This window comes from Equus caballus, chromosome 3, assembly GCF_041296265.1.
Source record: "Equus caballus isolate H_3958 breed thoroughbred chromosome 3, TB-T2T, whole genome shotgun sequence".
Taxonomy (NCBI): Eukaryota; Metazoa; Chordata; class Mammalia; order Perissodactyla; family Equidae; genus Equus; species Equus caballus.
The window spans coordinates 9202305-9221470 of record NC_091686.1 but is presented as its reverse complement, the minus strand read 5'-3'; the positions used below and the strand labels follow the sequence as shown (position 1 = coordinate 9221470).

General features: G+C 45.3%; 1 protein-coding gene across 10 annotated transcripts in view; it reads right to left on the bottom strand.

Annotated features, from left to right (window-relative positions):
* Positions 1 to 1042: 1042 nt before the first annotated feature.
* NUP93 (nucleoporin 93) overlaps positions 1043 to 19166 on the bottom strand; it is a 102318-nt gene continuing 84194 nt past the window's right edge. For 6 of the 10 annotated variants that reach the window (XM_023637025.2, XM_023637027.2, XM_005608273.4 and 3 more), the window contains 14 exons: positions 14668 to 14800; positions 13256 to 13413; positions 12109 to 12274; positions 11737 to 11830; positions 10773 to 10964; positions 9972 to 10098; positions 9784 to 9856; positions 9452 to 9496; positions 7768 to 7884; positions 6880 to 6998; positions 5914 to 6031; positions 5387 to 5470; positions 3831 to 3959; positions 1043 to 1308 (listed from right to left, as the gene is read on the bottom strand). In XM_023637025.2, coding sequence (XP_023492793.1) covers positions 1198 to 1308; positions 3831 to 3959; positions 5387 to 5470; positions 5914 to 6031; positions 6880 to 6998; positions 7768 to 7884; positions 9452 to 9496; positions 9784 to 9856; positions 9972 to 10098; positions 10773 to 10964; positions 11737 to 11830; positions 12109 to 12274; positions 13256 to 13413; positions 14668 to 14800 — 1666 coding nt within the window. In that variant the 3' untranslated portion in view covers positions 1043 to 1197. The remainder of the gene's footprint in view (positions 1309 to 3830; positions 3960 to 5386; positions 5471 to 5913; positions 6032 to 6879; positions 6999 to 7767; positions 7885 to 9451; positions 9497 to 9783; positions 9857 to 9971; positions 10099 to 10772; positions 10965 to 11736; positions 11831 to 12108; positions 12275 to 13255; positions 13414 to 14667; positions 14801 to 19166) is intronic. The other 4 variants (XM_070261832.1, XM_070261836.1, XM_023637026.2 and 1 more) reach the window with 1 other exon arrangement.

Below are 19166 nucleotides of genomic sequence, written 5' to 3'. Positions count from 1 at the left end.
ACTTGAACAACGAGAGGACGGCAAGGGCAACCATGTCCTGGGACGGGAGACATGTCTCTCTAGGAGCAAAAAGCAGCTCTGGAGACTCTGGGGATCTCAACATCCGCCTGGAAGAGTCCACTCCAGGAGTGGTCCATAAAACCAGCAGAGCCGACCCACTGCCCAATTTCTCAGTTGGCCCATTTAGGAACAGACACTGGTCCTCATTTCCTCTTGAGTTTAGTCCAGGGCTTCGAGACGGGTGGCAGGAAAAACAGAGCCGTTGCTGGGGACAACCTCTGCTCAGGGATCACATATCCACAGTGCTGATGCCCAGTGGTGTCTGGAGTCTGTACATCAGACATGTGGAATGTGACCCATGAGCTTGCCTGGTCAATTGGCTTCATGAGTGGGGAAGAGGGGCAAGGGGGTTCCCTAAGCAGAGGAACTGACCACCAGAGAAAGGAAAGAGGGGCTCAGAAGTCCTCTTGAAGAGGGGGTCGCCTCTCAGTGGGGCAGCTAGAGGCAGAAGTGGTGAGGTTTACCCTTCTCGAGCCCCAGATGCAACACCGATAACGTTCATTTTTAAGGCTATCTTTTTCTAGGCCGATGTTTTCATCTCCAGTGGGATTTCAACAGAAGAACAAACTAATGAATCCTGGAATCAGAGCAGATCATTTGGAGGATGGTCTTGGACCACCTGGACCCTAAGGCACACCGGGAGACAAGGGAGGACACACAGGGCTTGGTGTTTCACACACACCTTAACTCACCCAGGCTGAGGCTGGCTTTCACATTCAAATAAAATGTGAAAAATGAACCGGGACCCTACTATATCGAACATTATATCTAAATAAAAGTAACTCCCAAAGGCTTCGTTTCCTTGCTCATTTTGGGTGAATTTTTAATCATTTAAGGTCAACTTTACCCAAATCACAGACGCCTATATCAGCCTATCATTCTCTGGCCCGAGCACTAGTGAAGACAATTCCTCCCACACAAATGAAAATTTAAACAAAATGTCAAAGGAAAAAAAACCAAAATAAAAGAATGTGAAAAGAAATGCAAATCAAAGAAATTTATTTGTGTTGACAAAAATACATAATACAAAAAACAAAACAAAACACAACAGAAACAAAACCAGAAACCCCACCGCGGCGGCCCACGCGCCTGAGGTACTGACGGCGTGCAGTTCCAGTGGCCCTCACGGCGTCGCGCTCAATTCATGAGGACCTCCATTTGCACCAGCCTCGCATTGGTGTCCCCAGATGTCCGGTAGGGGATCATCCCAGCAAAGGTAATCAGGGCTCGGGCTTGACTGCGGAGTTGCTGAGAGAGAAGGGGAGAAGAGAAGAAAACCAGTTAACTTTCAAGTCAGGGCACCGTACCAGGAGCAACCACCATGTTCTTCCACTTTCTACCCCTTGGTGTCAGGGCCAGATTCCTGGTGCATGGATGACAGTCTCAGCCTCCACTGTCATGTTCTGCCAGCCTAGGACAGAGTTAGCAAAGGTTGTCCACTGGGGCCCCAGTTCCAAAGCTCTTCTACTAAGCAGAAGATAGATGTGTCTGCCAGGCAAGCTGCCCTGTCTGACACACTGGACTAGCTTCTGACACAGCCCTGGGCTTCAGACTGCCTGCTCCACTCTGAGCCTCCCTCTCTGCTGGCTGGTTTCTGTCCACCTGCTCCCACGGGGATCTGAGTCTCCAGGGCCCCCACAAAGCATCTGCAACACCAGAGGCAGCAGCTGTAACTGAGTGTAGTCCCAGCCCAGCTCTCCTCCTCTCCTGCTTCTGCCCTGCTCCTTCCTTTACTCCTTCCATTTCCTCCTTCCTGACATAAGCGCTTGGCCCTTTTTTCCCAGGCAACAATATTTATTGGATTCCTGGATTTTTCCAGGAGAGAAAAATATTCTAACTCTGGTGTTTCCAATAACAGAAAAAGACAATCTTCACTCTGATTTCTAAGCGATAAATTACTGAATAAGGAATAAAGAAACTTAGGAGAACAGCTGTAGGCTGCTCATCTTGAGGTGTGTTGAATGCTTATACCAGCAAGAAAGGACACCATATATGGAATAGAAAGGGACAGTCTACCAAAAGTCTCCCTTTTGGACCAATAACAAGACTTATAAGGAAAATTCAAGGATCATTTACTAGGCTTCTTAAGGACCATTCAAGAAGAAAACTGAAAGGCAAGTGCTTTTTACCTGATATGTGAAATAAACTGGCAAGTGTACGTCCAAATTAATGTCCAAACCAAAAGAACTTCTCACTTTATAATGAGAGTACTTGTGAGACTGCCTTCAGAAGCTCTCACGCCTGACTTGAAGCCACAGTAAACGAGCTCTAGGGCTGCTCAGGAAAAAGGGACCCATCGGCTACAGGGCAGCACTGTGCTTTCAACCAGGAAGCCACTTCTTGGGCAGCCAGCTTCTACATAGGAGTCTCTCCTCGACCCTACCCATCCCCACCTTCCATAAAAAAGGAGAGTGGTGAGCAAGAGCAACACAGGAGAAGGGCTTTACTCAAAAACTAAGTGCCTAACAAAGAGAGATTACAACACACAGAATCTGAGTTCAGCCATTCTTCGAACAGTTCCCTTCAGATGTGGAAAGTGGCCTGCCAGGCCACTGGCTTGGCTCTCTGTGGGCAAGCCCTCCTCTGACCCGTAAGCAGCCCCCAGAGCACCAGAAACACCCCCCATTTCAACACTCATACTCACAACAGCACTGCACTGCACACAGACAGCCTGCTGCCAAGGCCCAGGCCCAGTGAGCTCGTCTCTGGCACACCTCCTGACACTGATTTCTTATGCTTTTTAGGCTCTTGCCTGTCCAAGGGCAGAGGCAGACCAGCAGCTGCCTGGGGTGCACACGGATGGGCCTATCACTTCTGTGGGGCCTGTCGAGCACTGCTACCTAATTGCTCAAGGTGAAGATTTCCACCACCACTCACTAGGCAGAAGTTCTGCGGGGCGGAGCAGACAGAGCTCACAGACCCCCCTGCAGGCAGAAGACAGGATCTTCGAGGCTCTAGTTTCTTGACTGCCAAAATCAGATATGGCTGTTACACACCACACTGAGAGTCTCATCAAACATTAAGCGAAAAAGTTAAGAGAAAGATAATTTTTAAAACACCACCAGTTTTCATGGTCTAATTGGGTCAAACACGTCTGCCCTTTTGTCAAATCAGTTGGACAACATATGCTGTGTGAGTCCCAGGGTTTTACCCACATGGACTCTGCCTGACTCACCCAAGGCTGTAGGCCCCACAGGCAGCGGGAAGGGCGCTGGCCCAGGCATCAGTCAGACCCGGCTTCCAGACCGGGCTCCTTCACTGATGGCCTGAGGGCCCATGAAAGCAAGTTGCTTCCCGACTCCAGGCCTCAGTGCCCTTGGCTGTAAAATGAGGATAACACTGAGTGCCCTAGGTACCCCTCTGGGGTCACTGTAAGGCTCAGATGATAGTAGAAACAAGAGTTTGCATCAAATTAATGTGCTGACCATAAGGATGGTTTTCATGAAAGTGCTGAGCTGAGACTCACAAAATAAACATTTTAAAATGAGCAGGAAATTTTTGTGGCATCACTACAAATAACCATCCTATTTGATTTTTTAAAAGATGATATTCACACACTTGACATATCTTTTTTTTTTTAGCTTGAGAAGAACAGTAATCCCATAAAGTTTGATTTCTTCTGGGAGCGTCCTGACATAAGGTTTACCCAGCTGCCAGGCGGTAAGGGAAGAGAGCAGTTTGGGGTCATGAGCAGTGGTCTCATGAGGTGCAGTGGATGGCAAACCAGAGGTGATTCTCAGCGATGGTTGTGGCCAACGCTGGGACCTTACAGAGTCGCGGTCCTCGATGACTCGCTGGGGCCTGGATGCTGAGGATGGACTTGTCCCCTTGAGCCTCTTAAACTGTGTGAACAAGATGTTCATGGTGGCAAGAAGCACTTCTGAGAGGTTGTGCCTGATCTGCACAGAGAGAAACACATGAAGTAAGGAAAAGGAACCAAGCCCCCAGGCCAACAACAGGAGAGCGTGCGGGTGGCCACTCCAGGCAGGCCTGGTCACCCCACATCCCCACAGCTGCCAGGTGGAGAGCTACAGAGTCACCAAAAAAGGAGGCGATGGCAGTGAAATGTGAAGCATGAGGACAAAGCCCAGGCAAGGCCAGGGGGGTCACTCTTCTGCTTTCTTTACGCCACTCCTCCTAGGCAGGGGCAGTGAGCCAAAAGCACACTGACCACGTCTGGCCAGCATGCAGGCTTGGGCTGGTCAGCAGAATGATGATTACCAAAAAAGTCTGGATTTGAATGTCAGTAGGTAGGGATACATACACTAGCTCTCCAGTCCCCACTGTCTTGGGCCCACCAGACTGTCTCCTCTGGCCCTGCACAGCCCTAGCAGAGTCCCTGGCAGGCTCACAGGGGCAAGCTGTGGTGCACCACTTCCGTCCACGATGCCATGAACAACGTGTGCAGGGCAAGGCAAGAAGGAGCAAAAGGCCAAGTGGCTGGGGGAGAACCAACAGCAGGCAAGAAGGGAAGGTTGGCAAGAGGCAAGACCTTCTGAACTGTGTGTACCACAGTGGGCAACCGGCTCCCACATGTGCAGAAGCTGGCCTTCTTCTAAAACAGAAACATGTTTTTACAAAAGGTATTTGCTTATTGAGTAACAGTTTTAAACTGAAACACTGTCAGTGCCATCCCAGGACCAGGCAGCTGGCCCCGAGTCCGTGGTTCTAGTGAAGAGTCTTACTCTAGCGGCACATGGGAACGACCAGAGGAGTGCTGGGCCACAGCCCGCATCAGGGAAACCAGAATTGCTGGGGGTAAGGCCTGGGCATAAACAATTTTTAACAGCTCTCCTAGCAATTCCAGTATGTAGCCCATCTGAGAACCCCTGGGCCAGATGGCGGCAACATGCTAGAAGCCCTGACAGTGGCTCTGGTTCTCACAGGCTGATAACTGAGGCCAAGTCTGCACCTGCTTCTTGAGACAAGACAGTTCAGAGAGGAGAAGGAAGGACGTGAATCACGATGCATGTCTCATCATCCAATGGAACTGCCTACAGAAGATCAGAGTTGAGCACTAAAATACCCTCTAGAGGAAGTGGATAATACAGAAGTAGAGCAGACCTCACAGGATCAACCAGAAACCCACTTCTCCCAAGAACAGGTCTGATCACTAAAGCGACTATGTTTTCTGAGCCAGGAATTTGGACGATAGCCTGGTGGGGATATGTGTACTCACAGGGTATCTGAAGCCGGACTTGTCTTAGAAAACTCAGTCTGGATGGATACTGTACTAAGCTTCTTAAAGTTATCAGCTACATTAAAACACAGCTTCCAGCAGAAGTGGGAGAAAAAGAATTGGATAACTCAGAAGAAAAGGACGTACTTCATCACTGAAATTTCTGAAGGCAGCCACTCTCTCTTCCACACTTTCCTGATTCAGGGGCACCAGCTTCAAGCGATCAATTATCTGTTTAAAACAAAAACCCACCAGCCCCATAAGATACAACCATCGTAGTCATTTCTTCTCCTTAAACACAGTCAGCATCTCACATGTTCATAAAGGGTTTCTTAACAGAAAATGCTACTCCCCTCATACACACAAAAGCTTTGATTCTAACTTGCTGACTAACTTAATTCCTATCCTCATCTTCTGAGGCAATTTTAACATTCAGATATTTCAAATTACCGTGAGAAATCTCTCTTTTCAGATTAAAGGAGAAACAAACATAAAAACGAAAAAGGAAACAGAGCAACCCAGAAATCCCCTTTAAATTGCTAGGATCACACTTGTTCTTCACTGAGCAGGCGTACTGGTGACATTTCCCTTGCTTTCAATGAATCCCAGGAAGTGCTCTGAATTTCCAAGGGCATACATTAACCTGCACTTCAAAGGCTCCTCCTGAAACTCACATCAAAGGCTCTGTCAATATGACCACTGTGATATTCGTCGAAAAAGGTGATCAAGTCCAACAGCAGATAGAACGTGGAGTCCACAAATTTATTTGCACTGATTCCCTGAGCCCGATACCTGAAAGACAAAAGTAGGGAGCGGGACCGGGGTACACTACGAATGTCTGTGCAATCGGTAACTCAGAGTAGCATCTGAACAATGCCAAGACCTCCTGAACTCTCTTGATGAGGTGAATTAAGGAGCAGGAAATAGTGTTTCTCTTGAAATGGCCAAGCATTTGATAGGAATCCACCTATAAATATTTTGCATGAAGCATGGTTCTTTAGTTTCAGCCACCACCTCAGCATCCAAAACTCCAGGAAGCATGGGAAGTGCTGATGGGCCCGCACTGGGGACCGTTTGCTAAATGGTAGCTCATTTGCCAGAGAATGTTTTCCTTGCTACCCCAGGAAAGCACCTCCCACCCAGTTTTCTCTGGGTTTCACTTTATTAGGACTATCTGTAGAGGACACAAAAGGAACGACTGTTGCTTCAGCCTGGGAGTTACACTGGGTAAAGTCTGAGAACTCAGTTAACCCGCAGGGAGGAAGGGAGGTTCTGAACACTGGCCACTCCATCTCTAAGAATTCCTCCATCCAGCCAGCACAAGTTTTGTTTCAAAATGCCTCCGAGATGGCTGGTAACAGTATATAGATGAGTATAATGCCTAGAATGAAAACTCACATACGGGATTAAAATGCTGAGACACCCTTTCATACCCTTCTTTTCGGAAACAATGTTTAAGTCTGACAGTGCCAGGTGTTGGTTATGACGTGGGGAAATGGAACTCTCAGACAGAGTTGGAGGGACAGTGAGCCAGCAGAGCCACTCTGGGAAAACGATGATACTAGTGAAGCGGAAGAAGCACGTGGGTGGGCGGTGGCGCTGGGACCCCAGGGCCCCTGGGCGCTGGCTCCCGGCCTTACCGTTCTGCGATGGCGAGTGCCATGTTCTTCAGCCTCTCCTTGTTGGACTGAGGTGCACTGATCTGGGGTACAACAGGGCTGAGCAGTTTGTTCATCAGCTCCAGCACCTTGTCAGCGTTCTGTGTGATTTTTTAAAATTAAAGAAGGAATCAATTAAATAATCAATGAAAGGAAAAACTAAATAACCAAAACAAAAGAGGGAAATTTCTGGGTAAAACATGGAGATATTCTATATCTTGAGCTGGGTGGTGTTTACATAGATATATACCTATGGAAAATTCATCAAGCTGTATACTTAACAGTTGTACATTTTTCTACATATTAATTGACCTCAATCAAAAACATTTTTAAATTTAAAAAAAAAAGAATTATAACCCTCTTTCGTCCACTATTCTCAGGTGACAAAAGCAGAGCTGTAATTTTTTTAGGCCACACAATCATCAGCAGTCATCCTACGTTCCTATGTAGAATACTTATTCCAAGTCTCTCAAAATACCTTAGCTGTCGTATTATTCCCTAACACACGCTGATCACCAGCCTGGCTGTGGCTGCCCAGAGGGGAAGCACAAAGGCATTTTCACCAGCAACTTCGTCATGTGAAACGTGACGGACACTTACTCTGCTGCCAAGAGAGATTACAAGCTCAATGCCTCCAGGATATCCTGGTAATAATGCCACTCCTGTTTGCCCAGAAATACCTTATGGGCAGAAATAATTCTGTAAAATGAGAATTTCACCCTGACCGGACCATTAACTGCCTAAGCACTGGGGGAAAATGCCTCAGCAGGGCGAGTGGCACAACGATGGCGTCATCAGAATGTTTGTGCACTTAATGCCAAAAGGCTGGCAGATCTATTAAGTGCAGAAGAAGGAAGAGGGCACATTTACCTTGGCAAGGTCATAAAGCTTAGCGGCTTCTTCAAACAGGCCTTTATTTTCTGCCACGGAAGCAACTTTGTTGATGATAGGCTTTGTATCACTAGTAAACTTATCTATGACTCCAGGCTGACAAGACAAATTATGGAGGAGGAGAAAGAGAGAGACGGTGCACAGAGCTGTTATTTTAAACACAGAGAAGCAATTGGGATCTGAAAACTACTTTAACTGAAAATGCTTGCCCTGGGCAATGCATATATTCCATCAGCTAGACTCCAGCTTTCTTGAAGACAGAAGGACCTATTAAACATATGAAAGGGACCAAGGAAACTACACACGAAGAGGCAGACTCACGGCGGCATGGAGGAGTCAGCCATAAGACGGTGCTTTCTAATTTTCTAAAATGACCCAGAGAGTAGGTGAAATCATCAATGATCTTAACTTTGCTGATGAGTAGGCACTAGGGGAGAAAATCAAGAAGCTTAGGAAAAAATAGCTGAAAGATTCTGGATTTGCTTTCTAAGACAGACGGCAAAAGATATCCAGTGCTGAAAAAATATATGGCAAGCAGTGCCAGGATATTAAAAAACAAAATCATCATCAATCAACGGCAACCAGTCAGGAGAGCATGACCGAGGCCTTAGGAACCACGGAAGAGAGGGTGATCATGTGACGTCTGCATGGCCATTCTGATTCGTATCAGCCCTGGACCAAATTGGAATGACCTGCTCTGCACCCTGGCAGTACAGGAGATCAGTGAAGAGCATGGGCTCTGGGAGCAAGAAGGACTGGGTTCAAATTCCAGCTCCCTTTCTTCCTAGCTGTGTGATCTTGAGGGAAACCACCTCTCTTTTCTCCATTTCCTCACCTGGAAGACATATAGGTAATAATGGTTCCTACCTCCTTGGGTTACTGTGGCAATTAAATAAGAAAATACATGTGAAGCATTCAGCGCAGGGCCTGGAAATTGTCACTGCTCAATAAGCATGGCCATCGTCATCCGCACTGTCACTGGCCTTGCATCTGAGCTGGACGGTGTGAGCTCACCTTGAGACTGCTAGCTCCAAGCCACCCATTGTCATAAGTGAGGAGAGTGAGTCCCTGAGAGAGGGAGGTGACTCTCCCAAGGCCACAGGGAGAGTGCCTGAGCGGGATCAGGACTGGTCCTTGACGCCCGCACCTCTGCCCCTTCTGCTACGCCACCCAACAGGCATGATGGGTCTCGGGGAATCACCAGGGCTCAAGGGAACAGCCGTATCTCCGGGGTCAGTGGAGAGTGCTGAGCCCTGAGAAACTACCTTTTGAGAGAGGCTGAGCACATTTCTAACTTTCCCATCTGGGAAGAGCAGGTGTGGTAATCAATTTCTTTTCTTGCATATTTTTCTGAGGCAAAAATGATAAAAATGTAGCCTTCTCAGCTCAAAAGATGGCAGACATGAACAGATGAGTATTCTGAACATAATAAAAAAAGCTATTTAATCACAAATTTACCCATTTTAAGAAGAAATATAAATGTGTGTAAAATCAAGGTCATTATTTGAGGGCGGTAATTTTCATTCTTTGTTTTTTAAACTAAGCAATTTCATTAAGATTTGCATCTTTAGTACCTTGAATCTTAAAATCTAACTGTAATCTTTTGACAATTAAAAATCCCCAACTACAAATTAACATATCTCAAGGGGGGCATTTAACCAACCTTTCTACTTCCATCGTTCTCCAGTTTCCCAAGAATCATATCAAACTGCGGAGACAAAAAAAGTTTACTCATTTACCGGACAAGGATACACACATAATCCACAATTCTTGAGACAAAAGAGGGGAAGGAAATAGGGGAGGTGGGAGAAGTCTTACATAAACTAGAAAAGAGTCAGACCGAACCAGTATTTTCATTGTTGGAAACAGAAGAAAACTAAAACTCTGCTAGGCCATATCCACTGCAATCATATCGAAGGGACCATGTAGTATCACATTAGCACGAGAACACGTGGACTGAAAATCACTGTGGGAGAGAAAAGGAAACCGACATACCTCTCGACTTTCTATGACCAGCTCACTCACACAGCGCAGAAACATGTTTTCTCCTTGACTATCTTTCTCGTCCCTGTGAGGGGACAAAGGCAACCTCGTTTCTTGTGTGGACTCAAGGTCTCTCACAGTCATTCTCAGAATGGTGGAAATCAAAATCAGCTAAGTAAACGGTCAACAGCAAGTCTCACCGGAGGAAGTAGAAGTACTGGAGGGCCTCCCTCGGGTCCGTGGACTCAAACTTCCGGGTATAGAGCATGAGCAGCCGCACGAAGTTCAGGCGCCGCATGCAGGGAGGGTCACCAGGCTCATGGCTGACTGCACCACGGGGGACAGAACTGGTCACAGCCATGCCGCCCTTCTGACCCAGACACCAGGAACGAGGGGAACTGAATCCAAAGACCCAGCAGCAGCTACTCCTGCAGCCCAGCCAATAGCCAATCCCCTTTAGCACCCTGTCCTCCATTTCTTTCTGAGTACGGAAGTGCAGAAAATGGCATTTTGTAGTGAGTTACTAGTATCCAGGTCTTTGAAATGAAAGACGGAGACAAATGACCATCATGGCATGTGCTCTGGGGTGAAAGCTGTGGCCATTCACCCACATTTATCTTCTCTCTCTCTTCTGACTCTCCCACCCCATGCAGATATGCACATAAGACAGCTGGTTGGGGCTTCCAATGTTTCCAGCCAGAGCCCTACTGGGAAGCAGACTTGTGACTCTAGGGCCTGCTTCTCCTGCACCATTCACCAGGCAGCCTGACTGGCCACCAAACTAGCACTTTGAACAGCATTTTATTTATTAAACACCCCAGGGAATACTAATGAGGGGGGAAAGCAAGAACTCTAACACTAATCACCCAAGAAGTCCAAATGCTTACAAGGTTCTGAGATGATTGAGTCATTTGCTCAAATCCTTGTTGGCTGCAGTTACGTGTCCACTGCCACTCAATGGGGGGTGTGTTATGGTTATGCCACTGTCAACAAATACTCACGGAGCTGGGCACTCTGTCCCGAGGATTTTAAAAGCAGCTTCAGCTCAAAGAGCACCAGTGCCACATGGACGGCATGGCAGCGCAGCCGCTCCATGCGGAAGAGAAAGGCAATTGCAGCTTCGAACTGCGCTGTCAGGAACAGTACTTGGAAGTAGAGGAAGGGCTGCTGGTTCACCGTGAAGTGGGACTCACCTGGAGGAGAGGAGAAAAGGCTGACTCAGAAGGAGTCCGCCTACTGGCAGCCCCGACCCCAGGCAGAAGCCCTGCGTGCTTACAGGACCTGCTGGGCAGGAGGAAAGCACCAGCCTGAGCCTGAATTAATGGGGAGGCCCTGGACCTCCACATGAACTATGATCTGGTTCTACGACCTTCTCCAGGCCTCACAACACAATTGTCAAGTGGAGGTCATGTCGTAAAACCCAAACTGGAGTTCAGGACCTTAAAGGGAGTAAAAAGGGGCTGTTTAGCTCCTTTATCCTGATGACAGTCACTCAATAAGGAGAGGAATGAAGAATGCAGACACCTCAGTTTACTCAGATTCACAGAGAGCTGAATTCAACAACTGCTGACCACTAGATGGAATCTTTTTTTCTTCCGAGAATTTTTAAACAATGAGAGAGGGGGGACAAAAGCTCTTTCTCCCTCATTTGTGCTCAGATACATGCATTGAAGGAAGCAAAAGCCAAGTCCTTTTTACGTCTCTCCCTGAGCAAATGCCTGCCAGAGCAGTTCAAAGAACTGGAGAAAACAGTTTACTGTATAGGACCATATAAGTCACATGCATCTCTTAAAGCCACATGGCCTCTACCCAAATTTGAAATTGTTTTGTTGTGCTTTGTTTTGAAGATCCATAGGGTTTGAAGGAGAGCAAGAGTTCAGAGATGAAAGATTGTTTGAGATGAAAGGTAAGTAGTGACCTTAGGTGGATGAGAGAGAGAAGGGGCTCATGTCGAGGATCTCTTACCATAGTCTTCCAACAACTGTTTCTGGAACTGTGAGAGAGTGAGCCTGTCTTGTGGGGAGCTGGTGCCGTCGTCATCGAAACACACTTGGTTCAACTAAAACCCGAAGAGAAACACATGCATTGGTACAAATTACTTCCTGAGCCAGACAACCAGAGGTGTTGCTGCTCAGCAGTAGTGCTCGAGGCTGTGAGCTGGAAGGTCTAACAGCTGTGGTTATTGGTTGGGAATTACACAATAAAAAATGGAGTCAGGAGCCGGGACGTCCCTGACCACCTTACTGGCATCGTACATTAAGCAGGCAAAATCTGTGTGCAGAATGTGAGCAGAGGGAGGGGCTAAGGCCCTGCATGAGCAAGGGAAGCAGTGCATGCCTTCAGCCACAGGTAGTCCTCGGTCTTGTCGGCCACTTCGCTCTGGTTGTCGGTGACATCGCATCTACCGATGATACAGTACACGGCCCGCTTGTAGGGGTCCGTGTTGTTCCGGAGGGCCCTGCGGTAATGCAGCCGGAGCTTGTTCTCTGTAGCTGGGGACAATCTAAACACACAAAAGAACAGACACACACACACTCACTAGAGATCCTCAAGGGCATCTGAAAGCACCCTGGCCCCAACCATGTAACAGAGCTACGAAGCCTTCCTTCCCTGAGGGTAACAGACACTGCCCACATGCCCTGGGTACCGTCACTTTAATCTGACTTGCAACCACCAGCACCTGCGTCTCTCTGCCTGTCAGTTTCCTCTAGCAGAGGCCTAATGGCTGGGGAATTAACACTCCACATCACGCCCCTGCAGCCCTCAAGCAGTGACGGACAAGACTGAGTTCTTCCCTTAACTGTCTTAGCCTCCCTTCGGCTCCCCACTCCCTTACCCATGTGAGATCACCTCCCAAATAACCCCCTTGCACTCATTACTTCTTCTACGTACACGTATGTAAATTTAAACCAGGTTCGAACATGAACTTAAGTCCAATTACATTAACAAAATCCAGAGAAAAGCTAATACTTAGTGGTTCCTTAATGCAAGAATACTAAAAAAAAAAAAAAAGCAAACCTTAGTGAATGAATTCAATGATTACGTTTCAAGATTACTAACTTCTAATGTTAGCCTTTGAACTATGAAGTGCACGACAACATATTTTCATATTGAGCAAAGCAGAAAAGCACTAAGTGTTAACAAGTAAGGTGCGATACAACAAAGTTTCACTTTATAAAGCATCCTCGATGCGCCCTGGTTACAGAACAGGTCAATCATGTTTCTCGCCAGTCCCTCCTGCACTGGACCAGAAAGATCCGTGAGCACAGACGTGTGCTCAGTCTAGACAGCAGTGTCAGAATGGGGCTCTTTTAAGGTTTTCAACTGTTACTCTCAAGAGATCTACTTGCTTTCTAAACTTCAGTTTTTCCCAAGCAAACACTTATTTTGAGCCATGCACACAGGGAAAAGAGTGCAATGCCAGGAGAGGCCACCCTGCTGATTCCATGTGGCCTCTTCTGGACGCGCCATCTCATTCACGTACCTTCTATCCTTGCTGTTCATATACTCTTGGAACCAGGTTTTAAATTCTCCCAGCTGGTGCTGGGCTCGGTTAACCACCTGGGAAGCGGCAAGCAGGTCTCCACAGCGCATGCAGTAATAAATTAATGCCCACACAGGATGGCCTTCCACCTCTCCATCCTAAAAGAGGAAAGAGGCTCAAATAAACAAAGAGCTAGCTGATGGCTATCTGATGTGCCCATCCTCAGCCAAACCCTCTCCTTATATGTTCACAGCCCCATTACAAAGGGACAATTAGCAGCCTCCTCCTTCCTGTTTTACAAATGAGGAAACTGAGGCATAGGGAGGTTAAGTAATTTGTCCAAGGTAAGCTGGTAAGTGGCAGTCCAACTTCAGAGCTTTTCCTCGAAAGCATGTGCCCCATCTGACTCAAAGCCAGCTTGAGGTTTCTCCACAGAATCCCATTAGCCTGCAGTAATCGGGTGACATGTTCTCCTGTGATAAACTACAGACACGCCCTCCTGTAACCCCCACGAAGCAAGGGCTAAAGATGTTCACTGACCAATAAGAGACTATCAAGTTTATAAAATGTTAAGTACTAATGATTAGGGACACGGATACTGGCATTTTCATTCATGTTTGTCATTCACACCAACACTGAGTATCTTTGTTTCAGACGCTAGACCAGGCACTGGGGATCTGTTCCCACTCTCCAGCACTAGCTTATCTATTCCAAATCTGGCTTTGTCATCTATCTGCACAGCTAGCCTGTGGTCAATCTTCTCCTCCTGCTTTTGCCCAACTCCTCCAGAAGTGGACATCAGATATCCTTTCTCAGCCCCTTCCCCTGGTAGGACTCTTTCTAAAACTCAGATCTGATCATGTCACTTCCCCACTTGAACCCCTTTGAGCTGTTTACCTCCAAAGTGCTTAGCCTGGCACTCAAGGCCTTTACCAGCTGGCCCCAAGCTTGCCAGGCCCTATACCACACACCTCATATGTCAGATACTCTTTCCTGCTTCCATGCATTTGCTCATGCTATTCCCTCCTCTGGGAGTACCCTTTTCCAAGCCCTCAGGCTGGTGAGCCCTTATTCTTCAAGCGCAAGCGTGAGCCTCCCCTCCTTTATGAAGCCAGCCTCCTGTGTATCCCACCACCCTCGGTACAAAGCTCCAGTGTACGGCTTTCAAAACACATCCAAGGACCCAACAACATCATCCTCCCGCACCCTCCCCACCCTGAGCTGAGCACCCACCATCACGTGCTGGGCTCCCACACTACTAGCCTCCAAGGTCTCCCAGCTTCTCTCCTCGCCCTCCTCTGGTCTCTTCTCCATACAAGTGTCCACACATAACCTCATCTTAACTGAAAACACCTATCCGAGAGAGACTGCTCTGGAAGCGTAACTGATCAAATGGAGAAAGTTATCAATACCTGAAGTCCAGGCAGGGGGGCTGGAAGTTTAATGTTCAGGAAACTTCGAACCAACTGGTAAGTCCCAGGCACCCCACCCAGCTGGGCCTGATGCAAATTTCCAAAGACAGTCACAAGGGTGTAATTCTTATAACTGGAAAAATTTAAAAGGAAAAAATGAGAAAGGTTGAATACACTCATTACACGTATCTACATCCATATCCGTGACATCAGACTGTGAACTCTGCAGGACAGGGCCTGGACTTCCAACCTAACACAGAAGAGGAAACAGTGCACGCTTAATGAGGCAAACTGCATTATTTATGCAGTGGGCAGTGGGAGTAAAGATTTCTCATCACTGTGGATGCTTAAAAGAATCCCTGGAGGAAGACAATTGTGGACTTCAAATGCATTAAGGGCTAATGTGCAGAATAATAATTGCTCCAGCTCACAGCCTAATGCTCTAGTGGCTTCTTTTTAAACTTTTTATTTTGAAAAGTTTCAACCTACAAAAAATTAAAAGAACAGTCCAATGAATGCTCAAAAAACCTACCTAGATTCACCAATTGTTAACATTTGTGTGCATGTTTTTTCTATTTATATAGACACACACACATACACACATACATAAACATACATACTTTTTTCTGAACCATTTAAAAATGTTACAGAAATCAGGGGCTGCCTCCTCTATAAATACTTCACCACCTATCTCCTAAGAACTAGGACATTCTCCTCTCTCACCTCAATACCATTATGACACCAAGAAATTTAACATTAATATACTATTATCTAAAATATAACCTATACTCAAATTTCTCTCTTTTTTAATTGAAGTATAATTGACATACATTATATTGGTTTCAGGTATACAACGTAATGATTTGCTACAGTTAAGTCTAGTTAACATCCGTTACCATACATAGCTACAGAATTTTTTTCTTATGATAACTTTAAGATCTACTCTGTTAGCGACTTTCAAACATGCAATACAGTATTATTAACTATAGTCACCATGCTGTATATTACATCCTCATAACTTATTCATTTTATAACTGGAAGTTTGTATCTTTTAACTCCTTTCACCTATCTGAACCACCTGCCATCACCCACCTCTGGTAACCACCAATCTGTTCTCTGTACCTATGAGCTTGGGTTTTGTTTTTGTTTTGTTTTGTTTTGTTTTGTTTAGATTCCACAGGTAAGTGAGATCATACAGTATTTATCTTTCTCTGACTTATTTCACTTAGCATAACACCCTCAAGGACCATCCATGTTGTCAAGAATGGCAAGATTTCATTCTTTTTTATGGCTGAATAATATTCCATTGTGTATATACACCACATCTTTATCCATTCATCCATCAATGGACACTTATGTTGTTTCCATGTGTTGGCTACTGTAAATAATGCTGCAATGAACATGGGAGTGCACATATTTTTTTGAATTAATGTTTTCATTTTCTTTGGATAAATATCCATAAGTGGAATGGCTGGATTATTTGATCAAACTTCTCAATAATGTCCTTTATAGTTTTTTTTTTTTTTTTTTAAGTCTAGGATCCAATAAAAGAAATGCATGGCATTTAGTTGTCATGCCACTTCTATTTCCCTTAATCTAGGGTAATTTTACCATCTTTTTTCATGACATTGAGCTTTTAAAAAGAATCCAGGCCAGCTGTCTGACAGAATGTCCCACAAGCTGAACAGTTTCCTCATGATTTGATTCAGGTTCAAATTTGCCAAGAATCCCACACAGCTAATGCTGGCACTGCCCAGTGAGTCCCATAATGAGGCAGGTAGTATCAGTTTGTCCATTCTTGGTAACACTCAGTTTGATCACCTGGTTAAAAGGTGTTGTCCACCAGATTTCGCCACGGTAAAAAGTACCTTTCGTGTTTACAATTAGTAAGTCCTCTGTGGAGTAATGCTTGGAGGTCATGTCACTGTTATGTTTACCAAGAGTCTTGTACCCAGTGGTTTCGGTTTCCACTGGTGGTCCCTGCTGAACCAATCACCACACTGGTGGCCACAAATGATGATTCTCTATCATTCCCTCTTCATTTAGTTGCTAGCATGCTTCTTAAAATTCTCTACAGTGTTTTCAAAGTGCTGCCATACTAAGATTAAATAGTCTAAATTAGGGGATCCAAATATGGGGTTAATATAAAAGGACTTTCTAAATATGTTTCTTGTCCAAAACAAAACAGACTGCCCCAAAAAGTCAGGTGCTCCATATGCACAAAGATGTTCAACACCACATTAAGTATAATGACAGAGCGAGAGTGAAAGAGAAAGAAACATCTAAATGTCAATTACAGAAAACAGACTCAATGGAATTTGATGCAGTTACAAAAAAATGATATTGACAAAGAATTTAAAAAGCAAAACCATATATCATACAAATTTGGATTATACCTGGTAAAAAATAAAATGAAACAAAATATTCATGTATCAAAAAAGGAGGGGGGAGAAATAGAACAAGGTACCAGAAGCCTCCCCCCTTTTTCAGGTCTTCTTTTTAGATTTTTCCAAAATTTCTATAAGTATCCATCATTTTTATAATGAAAAACAAACAAAACTTAATTTAACAAATGTAATGAGTTTCCCATCACCGGAAGCATTTCATAGCAGGGGCTGGAAAAGATTTTAGAGGAAAGAGCCCTGCAGCCGCCATGAGAAACATGCCCACTGTGGTCTCTTCCAACGTGAATGCGGACACCCTGCAAGCTGGCAGGGGCTTAAGCTGAAGACGCAGCTTAAAGTCCTTGAGGGCTAAGAAATACATACCCTGCTTCAAATCTTGGAATGTGGCAGGGAACAGAGAGACCAACCTTGTATTTTCTCAACATTTTCAGCCTTAGACTCAAAAAATCATTGTGAACAGAATTTACTTTGCCGCCTGGTAGATTACATCACTGGAAATATTACACGTAAACTGTCAGTGGATTAGTAACAGCATAATTACTTTAAAAGTGAGTATAATTATTCTAAAATACTCCCTTTATCAAAAGGTGACAATGAATCCCTGGAAAGGATGCCATCAGGGAATGATGCTACTAGACTGAAAAAAGAAAATACAGCTACAATCACTGAGGACAGGAAACTCCCAATAGCTCCCACGGCTGCTAAACGAGTTAATGTGACAAGATCACTCTAAAAAACTAATGAAAAGAATCATTAAAAAAATGGGATGGGATTACCAGATACAAAACCAAGCAACGCAGCCTGGTACCATGGGTGAAGTCAAGCTCCAAGGTTAAGAATTAGGTTTATTAAGGAAAAAGCAGTCATGAGCAGTCACATACTTAGACCCATTAAAAAAAAAATCCTAAAGGTTTTTATACACTGTAGGAAATTTTGACTCATATTTTGCTGACTTGTAGCAAATATATATTACCACATGCATTAGGTTCTTTATGGCTGAAGATCAATATACTCAAAACTTATGTTACAAAAGTGTAGCCAAAGCCCAGTGAAATATTTTAGACTCTTTTGTGCCTATGCCACAACAAGTAAAAAACCATTTGGAGTTCCAGATTTTTCTTAACAAGAGAATGGAGGATAGTGAGTTTAATATGTCTGATGGCATCTCATGTAGCTATTGTATAATTTATAAAATATTTGGTATAAAAACCTATTCTCTGCTTTACCAAGTCTGAATTACCTCAGTTACACACAAGGAAATGCTATGACTTCCTAATGAAGTATTATTTTGTTGATAAAGGGCGACCACATTGCAAGGCCCCTGGCAGCTACACAGGCTCAGTGGCAAAGAGCTGCAATTTAGCCAGTGTATTCAACGTGGCTGTCTCTTCTCAAGCCAGCAGAGGCCCAGCGCCCTGTCTCTGAAATAAAGCGGGTCTGTTGCACACTCATGGCAACCCCTGCCAGCCAATTCAGAGGCAGAAAGAGTGTCCACAGTGAGGGATGAATGGCATGGGCCCTACCAATGAAGCGGACAATGGTAGAGCACAAGGGCACAGCCACAAACCCTTCAGCAACCAACTCCAATTAGTGAGGAGGTGGCAAAGAAACTCAGGCACAAATTACAGGCATTAGCAGCTGGGAAGGATCCGGACTCACAGGGATTAACTGAGTAGAGCCAGAAGGAAAATAAAGGATCAAGGTTTATTTATCAAAATAAAGTTCCTAAGGTCTGTAGGTGGTACTATTGCTGGGTGTGAAAATTAAAATGCTGAGAGAAAACAAAAGAGCCTAAGAAGTAACAGCTGAACCACACTGAAGAACAGGATCCTGACCCAAGGCACCATGGCCTAATAATCAGAATATCTCTGTACTGAGGGACAGAGAGCAGAAAAACAGAAAGAGAAAATGTCTAACAGTGCTCCCACTTACCATGATTTTATATCGTTGCAGAAATAGTCCTGATAGAGAAGTGTCTCTGAAAACAAGATGACACCTCTCAGATTTGCTCAACCTTGTTTAAATTATACCAGCTACAGAGCACTTAGCCTGAGAACTACTTAAAACACGAGAAACGTGTTCTGACTTTGGGGG